Below are 18,428 nucleotides of genomic sequence, written 5' to 3' on the forward strand. Positions count from 1 at the left end.
ATGTAAAGAGAGGGAACAACTGATCATCTTGGCGCAATTTGTGAAGTCCTCTTATGCTGCCATCTTGACAACATCCGGGGGAAGAATGACGGATTTTCTGCCCGAAACTATACCGTGTCGACGCGGTAAAGTTTCGGAAAGAAAACCTGGGCATCTATCCATCATTGCCACATTCGACATAAAGGTTAAATTTGGGCAATAGATGCGGACCTCCAGCGGATTCACTCGCACACACACACACACACACACACATATATATATATATATATATATATATATATATATATATATATATATATATATATATATATATATATATATATATGTAGAGAGAGAGAGAGAGAGAGAGAGAGAGAGAGAGAGAGAGAGAGAGATTTCATATGACATAGTGGTCTGCAGCTCCTTGTCAATGGGGAGGGCTTCTCTGTGCTGATCTGATCGAGAGTGGCGCAAAGAAGGGAGAGCACATAACGGGTTGGCAACATACTACCAATCTGTGTTGCATATTCAGCTGGACATGAGACGGGATAGCAGGAGGCATGTTTAATTGTGAGCGATTGGAAGGGAGGGAGAGACTGCAGATGCAGTAATTGAGGCAATAGATGCAGACCTCCAATATGATTTTCGCTCAGACCAAAACAGAAAAAGATTCCGCACATTGCCAGTAGCTTAGACCAAAACCCCCTTGTGCTACTTTTGAGCTTAGACCAAAACCCCCTTGTGCTACTCGAGATGGAAAATGCCCTAGAATGTGGGCACATAATCTTCCTAATCACATGACCACGCATCACATGCAATATCTACCATATAAAAACTACCATACCATGCAACTCTGTACCAAAACTCACACAGCGAAAAGGGGAAGTAGGGCGCATCAAACACCCTGAGACATTGCTCGAAACTATCCCGCGTCAACGCGGCATACTTTCGAGCAGTATCCGAGGGTGTTTGATGTGCCCTGCTGTAATGACTATTGACCGTTTGGGAGGCATTTCGGGCAGCGTGTGCTGAGCAGCGGTGCGTGTAGGGTCGATGTTGAGCCGGGACAGGTGTGGCTCGCGTTGAGTGAGTAGAGCAGGAGCCGGGCACGTCTGTGTGTGTGTGTGTGTGTGTGCGCGCGCGCGCGCTACTCTCTGTCTGTGTTTGCGCCCCCAGAGCTGAATCTGTTCTAAGGATGAAAAATAACCTGGATTCAATAAGACCTAAGCGTTTAAATTTTGGGCGAAAACTAGATTCATTATTTTGTTGTGTATGCAGTGGATCTTTTGGGTGGGACCTTTCCTTGGAGCTGCTCTTGCTGCAGCCTACCATCAATATATTTTGCGAGCAGGAGCATTCAAAAACATGGCCTCTTTTCGAACCCAAAGAGTCTCTCTCTCTCTCTCTCTCTCTCTCTCTCTCTCTCTCTCTCTCTCGCGTATACCTACATTTAGATGAAATTTTGAAGAGGCCTTAATTCAAGCCAAGAGTCAAGAGTGTGTGCAAAAACGTATGAACACACAATACACGTATCTTTTAATATTCAAACGTATGTTTATGTATATATGTTTATGAAAAATGACAGAGGACTTTCTTAGGCTTTACCTTATTTCAAACTTGCCGAGTTTAACTCTTTGGACTCTTAAAAATTTGTCCGGCCTTGATGGAGGCTTTGCATCGTGTTGGTAGGTTGCCCTTTTCAAGAATAGTTCTTATTCATTAAAAAGACTTGCTCTCGTTTTTTGTGTCGCAGCTTTCTCTGCAAGAAACAGGTCTGAGGAAATGAGTGGTCATATCACCATCTTCGGCCCTTCCCGGAGACAGAAGTTAGTTCTTGTCTTTGACAGTCGATATCAAACTATCACAGTACAATCCTTGAAAGATCATTTTGAAATGGGAGATTTCTCTCTACGGCCATTGACATTACTTGGTGAACAGATTAAGCTTGAACGTGATTGCAATGAAGCAAACGAGTTGATCTACACGCTAGACCACGAGCTGTCACAGTTCTACAAGATTCAAGTCAATAGTCATCAAGCTTCTCCTTCTGCAGGTTCAAAGTGGTCACCAATCCTTGTTGATGACGGAAATATACATGCTAGCCATTCAAGTATTAAAAGTGTGCTTGCTGTCGTTCGGGCACTTCCATTGCAGACTAATCTAAATGTTGCACTATCATCTGTACAAAAGGTTGAGAGTGTTTTGGAAATGCCAACATTATATGATGGCTACATTGCTTTTGAACTCCCTCCACAAAAACAATTGTCAGCCATGTATGGAATGGAGCAGAGATATGATGGGCATGCTTGGACAGAATATGTAACATGTAGTAGTGATTTGTTCAAGGGGATGGTTCACTTTAGTCGTTGTAGTGGCCATTTGTGATGCCCAAATGTGGATTGTCCTTATTTTCAACATAGAAAGACATACAATGAGTCTCAATGGCGGGGGAGACTATCACGTGCTCCTAGTAAGGGTATTTTGGATGCAGATAATGGAAAATTAGTTTGTGTTCATTATCGTCAAATGCCTGAGTGCATTGGAACTTGTCTGGCGGTAATTTATTATTGCATTCCTGTTGAAAAGACTAGCATGTCTAGATGTGCTATACACCTTGGTTTTCATAAACATCCTGTTGCTGAAGGGAAGAGCAGAAGTACGGACCAAGCAATATCAGACCAAGCAATATTAGATGCTCTGTTGCATAGAGCGGCCTTTGAGCCCATGACAACTGCGAAACAACTAGAAAGAGCTACTGTTGAAGAAATTATTATGGATAAGCTTATCTCGCAAACATGTGATGTTAATACTCCGATGGGTGATCAAGAGTCCTCTAGCTTTCTCGATGCTGTCACACCTTTGTCGGATAAGCGTCGAGTACAAAGGAGCTTGGAGTCTCCTAAAAGAGCAAAGAGCATTACATCTGTTGGCCTTGAGTCCATCTTGAGTCTAAAAGCAAAGTCAAGGTATCCTTTTATTCATAGTGTTCTCTTTCCAGGACAGCTAGGACTAGGGCAACAACCACATGTATTTAAGATGTCTACTATGGGGCCAGGAAGTGGTGTTGACCTAGTGAACCGCATGCGCTCGGGAGGAAACTTACAAGACATGTGGATGCACTTCGATCATGTGCATCGTGTGGAAGGTTGGCCTACAATGTTAGCACATGTTTATGACCCCATACGTTAGAGAACTGTTGACTTTGGCAATTTGTGAGTTCACTGTGGAAAACAAACACGCTCAAATAGAGTTTTGGAACATGCTCAATAAAGTTGCGGCTGATAAAGGTTATGATAAGCCTGAATTTAGAGGGTTCATGGCAGATGAGGCCAATGTTGGATAGAACGCACTGTTTACTTTGGTGGAGCTAAGAAAAGGATGCCGGACAAGGAGAGATCTTGTGTTTTTCACTGGGAACAAAGCATGATTAGGCACACTGTGAAGTGTATATGTCCATCTTTTCAAGAAGAGCATAAACTATTGTGTCATAAATGGTTGCATGCTACATCTGAACACTCTTCAAAAGTATGTATGGAGGAGCTCAGACAGTTCTGGAGAGTAGGACATGCAATTGTAGGAGAGATTCGTGCTCTGGAAACTTGGCTATCATGGTGGGATGTTAGAGTGTCTCATTGGGGGGACATTTATTGCACAAGATGAAACGGGAGCTTTCGTTCCAAGAACAAATCTATCAGAGGTGAAACATGCAAGTATGCCAGCTTCAATTGGTTAAAAATCGAACATAGGTCTTTATGAAGCCCCGTGTGCAGATTTGTCTGTGGTAGTTTTACAAAGTTTGCGTTACAATGCTTACTTGAAGGGTGTACAGATGTCTACAGGACCAGTCATGGCAGATCTTGCTGCAAGATTTATGAGTAATCAATCTGGGAGTGGCTCTGGTAGAAAACTAGGAGATGCAACATCATCGATAGTTCTTGAAATGCAAATTCCAAGCCCGAAGATGAATAGAGATTCAATAAGGAAAAAGAGTGTGTGCAAACTAGACCTTCTTTATCAACCTTGATGAAACTCTCGAGGAGGATAGCCATAGACCTGAGTTTGTTACAGTTACCACACCAATCAGTTGTAGAGCACAAAACAAGTCGGCCAATTTTGCGACATCAAAGATGTGGCCAGAGCAAAAGCTACCAAGGACAGTTTAGGCAATTTGGCGAACTGAGCCTGGCAGGAAAATGACATGTTTCGGTGTTCTGCTTGGTGAGACAGTACGTTGTTGTAGATTTATAAATGAGACTTCAAGCAACTATAAAACTGGAGTTCCAGCACCCTGTTTTTGGGGAAGGAGGAGATATCCAGCTGCAGGCCCTAAACCAGGAGGGGTTGTTGAGGGATTTGTTTGGTTTTGTAGCAACAGTCATGCTTGGAATATTGATGACATGATTATTGGACCTCCTGGACCTGCCCCTTGAACGTGGACTGTGGATGAGGGAACTTTCCTTTTGCCTTCGGAGGTTGAGATGCTTCAAAGGAATGGATTTGTTTTGCAGGGTGGCAATGCATGCACACCTATGGGAAACCACCCTTCAAGGCAGAATGGGCCGCAGTCGTTCTTTTCGTGCAAAGTTTAGAGATGGAAAACAAGTGAGATGGAGGTCAAAACTAACCAAGGAGTTCCATGACCGATTGAATTGGGAAGACGCATGCAAGCAAAGTTGGCGAGGGAGGTAATATTGGTGCCAAATGCATCGCATGTTTTCCACATTAGCACTGATGGTTCAACTCAAAAGGGTATGACTTAAGCGGTGACCATATTCCATTTTGCGTATAGTGCTCGTTTCACTTAAAGAAATAACAAAATCTTCAGCCTGGGAGAGTTTTTTGCCACCAAGGTTGGCTTCACCGCTAGCTTGAAAAAAGATAGCTACATTTTGTCATCGAATATATAGCTTGAGTAAATATGCATTTTGTATCGAGTTTTTGAGAACTTTCGCTCGGAAAGATGTGTCGCTTGGTTTTTCTTGCTCGGAGTACGGTCCTGAGTTGTGGCACGTGTTGCCTCTTCCATGTTGTCTCCAAAGCTCAATTGTCAAGTTGTTCCGCTCTTTTCTTGTTTTGAGTTTGTATTTGTGATTTTCCGGTTAGCATGCATTGCCGGCCTGCTACAACCAGATACAATGAACATCCAAAGATGTGACCTAAAGGTGGTGTGAAGGTGAGCCCACAACCCCCCCGATAAATAGAAAGTGACCTAGCTGTTGGATTCCCGTAAATCACCTACAACCCCAAAATAAGGGGTATATGTAGGGTCAATGCTAAACTAGGGTGCACATTGATCCAGAACCAAAACAACGGACACAATCTGGGAACATGCCCACGGCCAGAAGGAGAGAGAATAGTCTCAGAAAATGGCACGGAAAGGTGTGCACAAAAACCGCCATTACTGTCTGTCAGGATCTAGAATTCCAGGTCAACCTTACAGACTAGAAATCCATTGCTTGTACATTAGGCCATGGGACGACATGGGATGGATAGCTATAAGTAGTCGAAAGTGTAAGACGTAAGTCACACCTCCTCTGGGAGTGAGTTGAGCAAATGCTTTATATCCATGCTCACAATGCTAAAAGCCAACATAGTATAAGTGTCCTACTACTGAGGATCACAATGTGGACAATTGTCAACGCCTCATCTGCCGCAGCATCCACAAAGAATTGAATAGGTCCTGTAAGTTCACCAAGCAACTTCATTAGCTTGCTGCTATAAGGAGATACTAGATGCCTATCCCTCTCCCAAGTCTTTTAATGTAAGCTTGGAATCCTCTTTTGGAACTCAAGTACCATTTGAGAAAAGTACCAGAGGAAATAAAAAGTAGTATGGCTAACAAACTCAAAAACAATCGCACCAAGCCTGTTCAGGTAATGCATTAGAATACATTCTTCTATACCACATGTAGAACAAGGAAAATATTGTCTTGCCTTTTTACCAGATCGAGAGGAATCATCAAGACATACTATCTGTGAGGAGGGATCCTGCTCTTGTAACTATACAGTGTGTCTGGGCAAGAGGTACAAACCACACTTAATTTGAAGCACTCTGCTTGAACACCTCCCAACCCGTATCATAATTTATAAAGCTAGTTGTTTCACTGAAGCATAGAGCACTCTACTTAAACACCTCCCAGCCCGTTTCATAAAGCTAGTTGTTTCACCAAAGCATAGATAACAAAATAATCCTGCCTTCTAAACAAGAATCTAGACCACCAGGACATGGAGATACCCAGGAAAAGATGACAAGTTCCTGCTGGATCTACAGCACATCACCACCTTTTGCCAAGGGATACACCACTTGAAACCAAGAGGCCATGTAAAGCTTGATAGGACAGCTCTTATCATCACGCGAAGAGAACAGGTACAAGGATATACAGTGCATGAGAAGATCTCCTGCAACACATCCTCCTGTACAAACCTTGTAAAGTTTGATAGGACAGCTCTTATCATCTCCCAAAGAGAACAGGTACAAGGATATACAGTGCATGAGACGATCTCCTGCAACACATCCTCCTGTACAAACCTTGCAATCTCGATCATCTAGATGGAGTTTCATACAAAGTAACGTGGTTTTAATAGATGAAGTGCCTTGGATTACCCACGATATGGTATTTTACTAGCATTATACCCTTTCGTCCATCTTTTGTCATTTTGTTACTGTTTTAATTCCTCATATGCAAGCATGGGGTTACCAATAATTTCTTCAGAACTACATTGATAATGGTCAAATAGACAGTAGACACTTCATGTTATGCGTTTAATTTCAATAAAAGACTTCTACAGCCCACATTGATGGAATTGCGGGTATTTTGGTTGCTTTTTTTTTTTGAACTATAATGTGATTGGCTTGTCTGTAGGCGAAGGACTACAATGTGGCTGGATTTGTCATCGGTTATCCAATTAGTATAGCAGGACTTCGGTGTAAGCAGGTAAGAGCTTTTACTATCTTCGTGTGTATATTTTGATATCAGGCTAGCTGCATTTTCATGGTAGCACCGCATATTTTACATTTCAATCTTTTCAAAGGTGTTGGATTCTCTGCTTTGATTTCTGCTGATGGTGCAGGCAGTGAAAGTTGACAACTTTGTTGCAATAATGCGCAAAACAGAAAAGTTTGAAGGTCTCCTATACTTTTGGGAGGATGAACGGTTTACTTCTCAGGTTACTTAAAGATTGTAACGTCTTTTTCTAACTTTGATCGTTTTCAGATTGTTCAAGGGAAATGCCTAAATGGTGTGTTATCAATGTTCGAACAGAAAAACAAGGATCATTGAAGTTACTCAAAATATTGTAGGCGTTTGCCAAATTTCCTTGAGTGTTCTTCTCTTTCCAGTTTTCTTCTTAACTATTATCTTGCTTCTTGTTCATTGGATTGGAGGAGTTTTCCACTAGCAATAGCATTAGAAGGTTTGCACATGTGAGTATTCTGCCAGGTGATCTTCCTGATCAGATCTAGATTTAGTCGAGGAAATTGAGTTTCTTTTAGGTAGGGTGCCGATCCTTAGACCAAGAGTTGTGGTTAGGTCTTGCTACCAAGCAAGTGGTCTGAGATTGAAGCTAGTGTAGATTTCGGGTTGAAAGTGGGAATGCCTCAACTTCCAATCAATGCGCTTGTGAACTTCAACAAAGTAATGAAATAATCCTCTTGTTTTGTGTTCCTTAATGGTGGGGTGTTGGGGTGGGGGGAGGATGCAGCAGCAGAGGCATACCCACACACTCAGCCTGGGCAGCGACGAGGTTCTAGGAGCACACCCCAAAATAGTTGGTATGATGAGGAGTGCAGAAAGACCAGAGCCTGTCTTCAGAGGGAGGTACTTCTAGGAGTCATTACTCACAGGCAGTCATGGATTGTCTCGGTGTTTAGTACGACGGAAGAAGAGGGCATTTCTAGCTCGGCTAGAGCAGATTTATCTCAATTGTTTTTGAGCCAGGATTCAGGCGAGGCATGGCGACTCTCCCATGAACACTCTCCCCCACTAGTAACCACTTCTACAGAGGTATGGGGGTCAGTATGCATCATCTCTCTACACAGTCTCGGGGCACCCACCTCTTCCAGATCCGCCATAGCCATGCCCACACACATGTGCTTTCTTTACCGCCGAGAGGTAAAGAAAGCCTTTGGCATGATGAAGACTAGGAGGGCATATGATCACGATGGCATGGTAGCAGATCATTTTATACATGCCAAAGATATGCTTGCAAAGCTTCTAGCAGTGCTGTTCAACCGTACCATGTGCGAGGGCCTACTTGATATGGAGTTTGTCCACTATTGTACCTATCTTCAAGTCAGGGGACCCTATGGAGCCTGGGAATTACCACACTATCATGATTGGACACACATTGGCACAGTTTTACGCATCCCCATCCTTGAGCAGCAGTTGAGTAGATGGGTAGAGAGAGAGGTTGTGCAGGCAGCAGGACAGCTCTTGATCATATTCTGACACTGAGAACCATTATTGAGGAGGGGAGATCACACATGAGACGACTCTATTGTTGCTTTGTGGATTTCCGCAAAGCCTTCGATACAACGCCCAAAGCTAGATTGATGCGCGGACTGTAGGAGATGGGGGTACCCAAAGAGTTGATTTGGGGGATCATGGCTCTATACAAGTCAGTAGTGGGGCATGTATGCACTCTAGAGGGGACTTCTGATTTGGTTCACTCCATTGTTGGGGTGAAACAGGGCTGCCCGCTATCTCCTACACTATTTGGCATGTATGTGGATGAGGTTGCTGACTACATTGAGAGGGATGGTGATAGAGGAGCACAGTTGGCAGGGACATGGATCCCACTATTGTTATATGCCGATGATATTGTGTTGATTCCTGGCTTCCTGGAGGGGATGCAACGTCATTTAAATGCTTTGTACGCACTTGCCCACGATAGTGGATTGCCTATTAATCTGGGGAAAACCAAGGTTATGGTGTTTAGCACCACACCACAGTGGGTCAGGAGGTCAGCACCCACTTTTACACTGGCCAGGAAACGGTGGAGTATACAGATGCATACACCTATCTTGGGGTCTTCAGTGGACTGGCATTTTCATTGAGGAGAGCAGCAGAGACTAGATTGATGAGAGCTTATGCAGCCTTGGGAGGATTGGAGAAGATGTGTTCGCAGGTTCAGTTTCAGGAACCTCGAACAAAGCTGTGGCTTTTTAACGCTCTAGTGGCTTCAACTATGCTCTATGGGGTTCAGATTTGGGGGCCCTCAACGGACCACCAGGGCAGATCTGGTAGCACTGATGGATGGAGATGTATGAAGAGGCCTCTAGTCTCTATGATCTCTTGGATGATTTAGGCTAAGGCCTCAGTGCCACATGAGATTATTCCAGCTGAGCTAGCTGCCCCCCCCTCATGTAGTTGAGGCCCTTACTAGATCAGTTTCCTTCATGCATAATTTATGGGACCTCCCCAGAGACAGATATGCTCGGCTAGCCCTTGACTCATCCCAACAACTAGCACTACAAGGGGACACAGCATGTTGGTATGGGTAAATGACATCATGGTTTCAATCACATCGATTCAGCATGGATAGACTGCCTTCATTCCAGTACTCCTTGGATACACCCTCCCTTTCTCTCACACGGACAAAGATCACTAGACTTATACGTCAGGATTTGATTCAACTAGATAGAAGCACATGGATACAGCCAGTACAAGAGTTGGGCACGAAGATGGCTTTCTATAGAGAGCATCTCCTCCAACTAATAGAGGATGGTTATGTGATCATACCGGCCTATATGGACACTCATTTATCCTATGGGATATGATGTGCTATTGGTCAGATGGGCACATCATCGCATCAGCTAGAGATTGAACTGACAGATTTAGGAGAGTACAAGCAGAAGCCAGGATGTGTCATACAGAGCCAGAGATAGAATTACATCACATTTGTGACTGTCTTGTAAACCATGAGTTACGAGGCCGCTTTCATTCTCTATTCAGAAAGGGCTTTGGACCGTTGGCTAGAGTCAGGAGATATCAGGATTAAAGATGCCTCGGGTTGTTTTTGCTAGAGCTGCACAGACACAGGGAGAGTCTCTTGAGGAGACCAGGCAATGGGAGGCATTCAAAGAGGGAGCAGGGACTTAGTAACCAGATGGGCATCCTTCACAGCAGACTTCAGAGCCCACTTCTACCAGAGGTATATTAGTGGACAGAGCCATGGAGCTCGGGAGAGCTAGACGCCCACGTCTACCGGGGCGACCACGACATCGACGGAGGCTCCATCAAAGAATCAGGACTATTCTAGCATGACATGGGAGACGCCCAATACGACTTTATAGAGGTGGACATTGACGAAGCACTTCAGCGACTGATGCAATACTTTCTCGGACAACGCCCGATGCCGGGCATCCTCGGGCATGGATGATGATGATGATGATTTTTGTCTTAACGATTTTAGCTTGACAATTTTAGTCTTTCACTTTACTTCATTTTATTTTTGTACCCAAACATTGGATTAGATCCACAAGGACAGTATCAGTTTGGTCTCATAGGTCATTTTGGCCTCTTGATGACGTTTAATATAACATTTCATTTCATTTCATCTCTCTCTCTCTCTCTCTCTCTCTCTCTCTCTCTCTCTCTCTCTTCTTCTTCTGCCTCTCTCTCTCTCTCTCTCTCACACACACACACACATCTTGAACAGGGCTATGGTAGAGGAGTGGACTAGACACTATTGTACCTATCCACAAATTTCCAAAACATACTCGACGAAGAAGTACTTGAAGTAGAGCCCAGCTCATATGGAGAGAGGGAGGGACTTAGAGCCCCCAGCCTGATAGGTTTCAAAGCAGCCTCTCTATCGTAGATCACAACTTTGTTCTGCGCTACCTCATTGATGGGTCAAAAGTGCGGAAGAAGAGACTACACTACTGCTTTGTAGACTTCCTCAAAGCTGTCACAAACTGCTAACGTGCCAAGTCACTGAAGACCCTAGCCAACCTGCAGATCTCAGTCCAAGGGCCTAAACCCTAGCAGAAGCAGAAAAAGAAGAAGCCGTCACCAACTTACAGATCCTCGCTGAGTGGCCATGACAGCAGGTTCCATGAAATCTGGGATGAGTCGTTACACCTTGGCCACGTTAGCACGTCCGCGATTTTAGGAGTTTGGCCATGTCAGCATGACTTTGGAGTCCCCTCGTCTTCTAACGACCTAGGGGTTGCCATGTCACCAAACTTGTGACGCACACCATCTGGCCTCACCTCCTCGAGGTGACCTTGCACACTCGTAGCCTCGCGGGCTAACCACCGGCACTCTGCCAATGAAAGTTGTCCCTTGCAAATGAGGCCTTGGCCTCCTTTTATAAAAGTGACCCGCCAGATTGGTTGAGTTCACACTACGACCGCTCAGACACACGACACCCATCCCAACAGTGTCACAAAGTAGGTCCCCTCTTCTATGATAGAGACATAACCGATACTATCAGATCAGGTTCACTCGTATAGATATATACAAGATCGGGTTCAGGACATCCTTCAGATTTTATGAGTTTTTGGTGATGTCGTTTGGGCTTAGCATTGCTCATGCAACATTCAATATCGGATGTTTTCACTACATAGGCAGTATGTGAGCACATTCTTTGACAACATCTTTGTTTCTCCAAGTCTGAGGATGAGCATCTAGCACGGGTGTTTAGAGCATTGGGAGAGCACATTCTTCTTATCACTGGAAATAAAAGCAAGTTTTCTATGCAGGAGATACTTCTTGGGACATTTTGTCTCTCTCTTGAGGGTGTTTGTATGGATTTGGCCAAGGTGGAGGCTATTTGCAGATGGCCGCCTTTGAAGAACGTGCATGAAGTGCGGAGTTTCTTGCGACTGTGCTCCTACTACAAGAGGTTTAGCAAACATTTTGCAAAAGATTGATTCACCATTGCACGCCCTTACAAAGAACGGAGTTTTTTTCACTTGGGGGCCTACCTGGATCATGACATTTGAGCGACTAAGACTTGTAGAGGCCTCTTGAGGTGCTTGCGATGCATGTTGTAGGAGTTTAGGAGGGGTATAGATGCAAGATGGCCACGCAGTAGCTTATGAGAGTTGTATTCTCGTGCAGTCAGAGAGGGTTGCACATATTTACGAGAGAAATGAAATGTTGTATTGAATGTCTTCTAAGGCCAAAGCCCACAAGTGAATTCCCTAGCTCCATCTTGCAATCCCAATTAGGGAGCCAATGCTTACTTAGGATTTGGGTCCAATTTGTAGGTGCTTTTCCCCAATTACCGTTAATTATCTTGTGGGGTGAGGACATGCTCGTGTAGTTACCCCAATGTGATCCCCAACATTGGTTACCTTTTTGGCCCTCTACAATAATGGTTACCCCAAAATTGTTGACTTACTGAAATGCTTTCAAGAAATCCAAGCATGTATAACAGCTAGAGTCATGAGATATCAAGATCAGAGATGCCTTGGGTTGTTTTTGGTAGAGCGCACAAACACACGGAGAGTCTCTTGAGGAGATTAGACAATGGGAGACATTCACAAAGGGAGATCACTGACTTCTTTAGAGCAGAGACTCGGCAGTCAGATGAGCAAGCTTTGCAGCAGGCTTCAAAGTCCACCTATTTCAGAGGTATATTGATTGACAGATCCATTGAGCTTGGGAGAGCTAGACACCCACGTCTACGAGGGCCACTAAGACATCGAAGTAGGCTCCATCAAAGGATTGGGACTATTCTCGTACGACATGGGAGAAGCCCAGTACGACTATTTACAGAGGCCAACATTGACGATGCTCTTCAGCGACCGATGCAGTACATCCTCGGACAGCCCCCGATGCCAGACATCCTCAAACACTGGTGCTCACTTCAGCTTTTATTTTATTTCATTTAATTTTGTACCCACACATTGTATTAGATCCACCATGATTGTATCATCTTGGTCTCATAGGTCATGTTGGAGTGCAAGAAGACGTCTCCTCGCTCCAGTACTTGTCAAAGCAAGGATAACGCGTTGGGAGCCAGTCAATTGAGGGGAGTGATTATTTGTGGTGTGTTTTGATTGTTGCGTTGTGATCTTAGCTCGTTGACATGGCATGCTGATGTGGCAGGCGTACGAAAGGTGCTAACGTGGCACTTTTGTTTTCCAGGATTGCTTTTTGGCAGTGCTTTTGGGTGCTGCTGTAAAACTAGCAGTAAAGTGGATCGCTTCTGGGGCCATGTGCCTATAAATTAGTTGCCAGGGTGCCATTAGCGAACAGATTGTTGTGAGTAGGCTCATAGGAACGTTTGTAACCGACGGCTTGAAAGAACTGCTGCAAGGGATGCCTGCTGGAGTGGCCAAAATATCTGAGTGGGGAACTCTCCCCCATTAAGTCTCCTCTCAAGTGTTCTCTTGCAATTTTAGTCTGCTGTTTTTCTGTATTGCTGCACTGTTTCTACCGCCATGTTAGGTTAGAGATGTCTACTACTACAGTATTAGTGGATCACCCAAGACCACTCGAGTGACTTTACTCTTTAGGTAACGGCCCTCAACCACTGGACCATGTGCACTCGTCAGATATAGCAACATATCAGGAGATTGTGGCCAGACATCAAGATATTAAACCACTAACATTAACTGTAAGAAGGCTTATATCACTTCATTCTTCACCTTGAGACATTCTTGGGATGAGCAGTGTGATAGAGATTCCCTTGTAGCATAATACGTGTATATTAGTTTTTATAGCATAATAGAGTAGACATGCATGTGGCGCCTTGGGCCCAGGATTACTGGAGCACGGGATTTTGTAGATTGTTATTCTTGGTACATACCGACATGTACATTTTTAGCTCTTGGATTTTTCTCATAAAGCAATTTAGCCTTTCGTGGATGTTTGTATCATCTCCCTTCTTTTCTCTCTCCCTTTGCACCACTCCTGCTTGTCTACCTTTTGGTTTCACTTATGGACTTTGTGTCACAAAATTAGTTAGAAGTTATAGCAACATGCTAGCTGACAATGGAAGGTCTTATGTCAATTAGACTCAAATTCTGGAACAGGCATTTTCATGCAATCTGTGGTGCAAAAATGTTGAGGACACACACGTACACATGCGTATGGAAAGTGCAGAGTGCGTACATACTTGTGTGTGCAATCTGTTTGGAACCTTCAGCGATGTTTACCTAATTTTCTCACCTCTAACTAGTGTGAATTTGGTGGTAGAGTTGATGATGGAGGAAAAAGGTGTAGATATAGTTGCAGCCATCTTTTGGATTTGTAATGTGTAAGTAGATATTTGTCAAATAATTTGGTTAACAAGTGGCATTCACTGCAGGTTGTTAGCAGTATGCTGAAGGATTATGAGATTCCACGCCATATTTTGAAGCCTATTGTGGACAAATTTTCAGCAGTTAATATTCTACAAGTGAGTTTCCTGATGTCAAAAAATTTGGATGTGTGTTGGTACGGGCTGTAAAGATTATCAAATGGCATGGATTGGTCGCTTTTGAGTTCGTTAAAGCTCCTGCAGATCCTCTAGTTGCCCTCTTGCTTTTTTCAGATAGAAAATGATGTCTTTTTCTTGAAGGTGTTCTTAAAGGTACTCACATGACTAAAGTCAGCATCACAATGTGGAGTGCTTGGAAGGCTAGTTGCCTCCACATTCTGAGTGCGGCATCGTCGGCTTTAAAGGAGGTTTTCATCAGCATTTGGCTCGATATAAACCACTCTCTTTGGAGTAAGTGGGATGCATCAGTTGTGGCAGCGGGGGAGTGGAGATATGCTTTTCTCAGTCGCTGGTGTAAATCTGTTATGTTTTCACCTTCTCCTGGGAACAAATACAGTGGCACCTCAGTGCTTCTTACTACAATCAAACCACCTTGAGGTATAGCTCGTTGGAGACTTAGGCCGTCTACTGTTTTCTATTCTCATGTATACCATTTTGTAGACCCCACGAGACAAACTGCATTTTGCATCTCTAGGGATCTGTATACACAGTAATACAAAAATGACGAGAGAGAGAGAGAGAGAGAGAGAGAGAGAGAGAGAGAGAGAGAGAGAGAGAGAGAGAGAGAGAGAGAGAGAGAAAACGTCCTGCATCGAGAAAACCCTAACCCTATCTCTCCAAACCCTAACCCTTCACGCACCACCCTCCCCCTGCTCTTCCCCCGCTCCCCTTGCCCTACGCATCGTGTCTGCCTCGTGTTGCTCACTTGCCTGCTCTGCCCCCGCCTGAGAGAGAGAGAGAGAGAGAGAGAGGGGGGGGGGGGGGGGGGGGGGGGGGGGGGGGGGAACGTCCTGCATCGAGAAAACCCTAACCCTATCTCTCCAAACCCTAACCCTTCACGCACCACCCTCCCCCTGCTCTTCCCCCGCTCCCCTTGCCCTACGCATCGTGTCTGCCTCGTGTTGCTCACCTGCCTGCTCTGCCCCCGCCTGACCTGCCTGCCCGTGCCGCGCCTTGTCCCATTTGCATGAACCTGGACACCTGCCCACGGTTGGCCTGTTGACCCCCGCTATCCTGAGTTGTCTGCTCAGCCCTTCCTGCCCAGCCACCTAGCTTATTGAAACCTTAGCCCTTCCTCTCACAGCTCCCGCCTTGGGTGTATAGGGCTTTAATTGCCACGACCCATCTCAAGTACTATGGCACCTTCTATGATTATTCCAAAAGATCTACAATGTAAGATTGGTGATCATATTGAAGTTCTTGTGGGGGAGCAGGAGAGAGAGCCCACTTGCTACTCTATGCAATGGGAGTGAAGGAGAAGAGGAGAGTGGCGCAGAAGAAGCACACGCAGAAAGACGTGTGAGAGAGAGAGAGCTCGTAGAAGTTTGGGAAAAGTCACGATAGTGATATTTTGGGCTTGACCTTTGAGTATATGAGTAAGTGACTAGGGGGCCATTCACACTTGGGCCCCCTCACTTATAAGTTTTTTAACTTATAAGTTAATAAGTACAAGGCACTTAGGCCTTTATTCCCTAACAACCTCCCACCTAAAGGCAATGTACCTTGGGAGATCAAAGAATCAGCTAACTATGATACATCAGCTGATCATGCACTTACTCATCCAACACCCATCATCTGACGGCAATATGCAAACCGCTCTGCTGGAAGACTCTTGGTCAAAAGATCTGCAGGATTGTCATCTGTGTGCACCTTGACAAGTGTAATGCTCTTGTCATCAAGCACACTCCTGATAAAATGATACTTCACCTCTATGTGCTTTGTCTTGGCATGAAAAACAGGATTCCTTGCAAGCATAATAGCACTCTGACTATCACAGTGTAGCACAGGAACCGGTGACTTAATGCCAAGCTCTTCTACCAAACGCATGAGCCACAAAGCTTCTTTGCATGCCTCAGTGGCAGCCACATACTCAGCCTCAGTGGTAGACAAAGCACATAGAGGTGAAGTATCCAGAAACTGCACCTCCTGTGAATGTAAACACATATCCAGAGGTAGACTTCCTGCAATCTGGATGTCCAGCAAAATCTGCATCTGTAAAGCCATGCACAGATGTCTCACTCTTCCCAAAACAAATGCACAAGTCTTTAGTGCCTTTCAAGTATCTCAAGATACACTTCACTGCTTCCCAATGCTTTTTGCCAGGATTGCTCATGTACCTGCTTACCACTCCCACCGCAAATGCAATGTCCGGACGTGTAGCAACTATAGCATACATCAAACTGCCAACGGCTGATGCATAAGGAATCTTGGCCATTTCAGCCCGCATATCATCTGTGTTTGGGCAGTCATGTGCAGTCAGTTTTACATATGGAGGCAGCGGAGTACCAAGTGCCTTTCCCCCATCCATATGAAAACGATGTAGCACCTTATTAACATAATCTCGTTGAGATAGATACAGACGCCTGTTGGGTCTATCTCGAGAGATACGCATGCCCAAAATATGATTAGCATCACCAAGATCCTTCATGTCAAAGCGATTCTTTAAGCTTTGCTGTAATGCATTCAATTCCGTGACATTTTTACCCGCAATAAGCATGTCATCAACATACAAAATCAGCAATAGAAGAGATCCATCACTTGCCGTTTTGATATACAAACAGTGATCAGAATTACATCTTTTGTATCCTTGAGACCTCATGAATGTATCAAACTTGTGATACCATGCACGGGGAGACTGTTTCAAACCATACAAGCTCTTCAAGAGTCTACATACTTTCTTCTCTTGCCCCTTTGACACAAAACCTTCTGGCTGCATCATATAGATCATCTCAAGCAAATCACCATGCAAAAACGCTGTTTTGACATCCATTTGCTTTAACTCCATATCTTCAGAAGCAACCAGGCCTAAAACAAGACGTAATGTGGCAAGCTTTACAACAGGAGAAAAAATCTCATCAAAATCAACACCATGCTTTTGCTTGTACCCTTTAGCAACCAAACGTGCCTTGTACTTAGAAGAAGCATCAGATGTGACCTTGGTCTTGTAAACCCATTTACATGGCAGAGCCTTATGCCCTTTAGGCAAATCAACCAAGTCCCATGTATGGTTTTTCTCCAAAGACTGCATTTCCGAAACCATTGCTTTGAACCATTTCTTACTGTCTTCCCGTTGCATAGTCTCTTTATAGCAAGACGGCTCACCACAATCAGTAAGCATGACATAGTCCAAAGACGGTTCATATCTATCTGGGGGCCTTGTCACCCGAGTAGACCTACGCACCCAATGATCCATAACAGGTGGATTTTCAGCCTGTAAACCATCAAAAACAGCAGGCTGTTCAGCCGGTTGCATCGCAACAACGGGCGGTCTAGGAGCATCAACCTGTTCCCCTACCTGTGGTGCATCAATGGCAACTTGTTGGGGCTGATTTTCAGCAGCTAATGGTTGATTTTCAGCACCATTTTCAGCATGTAAAGGCTGCTGAACATTGGGCCTTCTTGGCTGTCCATATGTAACATCTTCACGAAAAACAACCCGGCGCACTTCCTCGACCTTTGTGGGCTGTTTGTGCATGCAATTCTCATTGAAGATGACATCATTGCTGCGTATGATTTTCCGTAATGCGGGATCCCATAATCTATACCCCATTTCACCATCCTCACCATATCCTAGGAAAATGCATTTATGAGACTTTGGTTTTAGTTTGGTGCGCAGTTCACTCCGGATGTGAACATAGGCCTCACAACCAAACACTCTTAAATGTGCATATGAGGGTGGCTTGCCAGACCACACCTTCTCAGGCACCTTTCCACCCAAAGCCTTGCTAGGTGAGCGATTAATCAAGTGAATAGCTGTTTGCATAGCTTCTGCCCAAAAACCATGAGGTAATGCAGCATACTCCGAACTTTCTCTTGGATAGTCCGGTTCAACCTCTCTGCAACTCCATTCTGAGAGGGATTAAAAGGAGCCGTGAGCTCTCTTTTAATACCTTTAGTAGCACAAAAGTCAATAAATGCTTTTGATACATACTCCCCCCCATTGTCTGAGCGCAAAGACCTAAGCTTCTTGTCTGTTTGATTCTCAACAAACGCAAGGAACTTCTTGAAAGTATC

General features: G+C 44.5%; 1 protein-coding gene across 4 annotated transcripts in view; it reads left to right on the forward strand.

Moving 5' to 3' along the window:
* Window positions 1-18,428, forward strand: part of LOC147445976 (Polynucleotidyl transferase, ribonuclease H-like superfamily protein) — an 83,686-nt gene that overhangs the window by 31,050 nt on the left and 34,208 nt on the right. For 2 of the 4 annotated variants that reach the window (XR_015189838.1, XR_015189839.1), the window contains exons 3-6: window positions 6,842-6,913; window positions 7,050-7,145; window positions 14,244-14,333; window positions 14,496-14,792. Coding sequence is in view for 2 of the 4 variants with exons in the window: in XM_086525304.1 (XP_086381430.1) it covers window positions 6,842-6,913; window positions 7,050-7,145; window positions 14,244-14,333 (258 nt within the window). In the remaining 2 variants the exon portion in view is untranslated. The remainder of the gene's footprint in view (window positions 1-6,841; window positions 6,914-7,049; window positions 7,146-14,243; window positions 14,334-14,495; window positions 14,793-18,428) is intronic. The other 2 variants (XM_086525304.1, XM_086525303.1) reach the window with 1 other exon arrangement.

This window comes from Adiantum capillus-veneris, chromosome 12 (genome assembly GCF_014529385.1).
Source record: "Adiantum capillus-veneris isolate H3 chromosome 12, ASM1452938v2, whole genome shotgun sequence".
In the NCBI taxonomy this organism is placed as follows: domain Eukaryota; kingdom Viridiplantae; phylum Streptophyta; class Polypodiopsida; order Polypodiales; family Pteridaceae; genus Adiantum; species Adiantum capillus-veneris.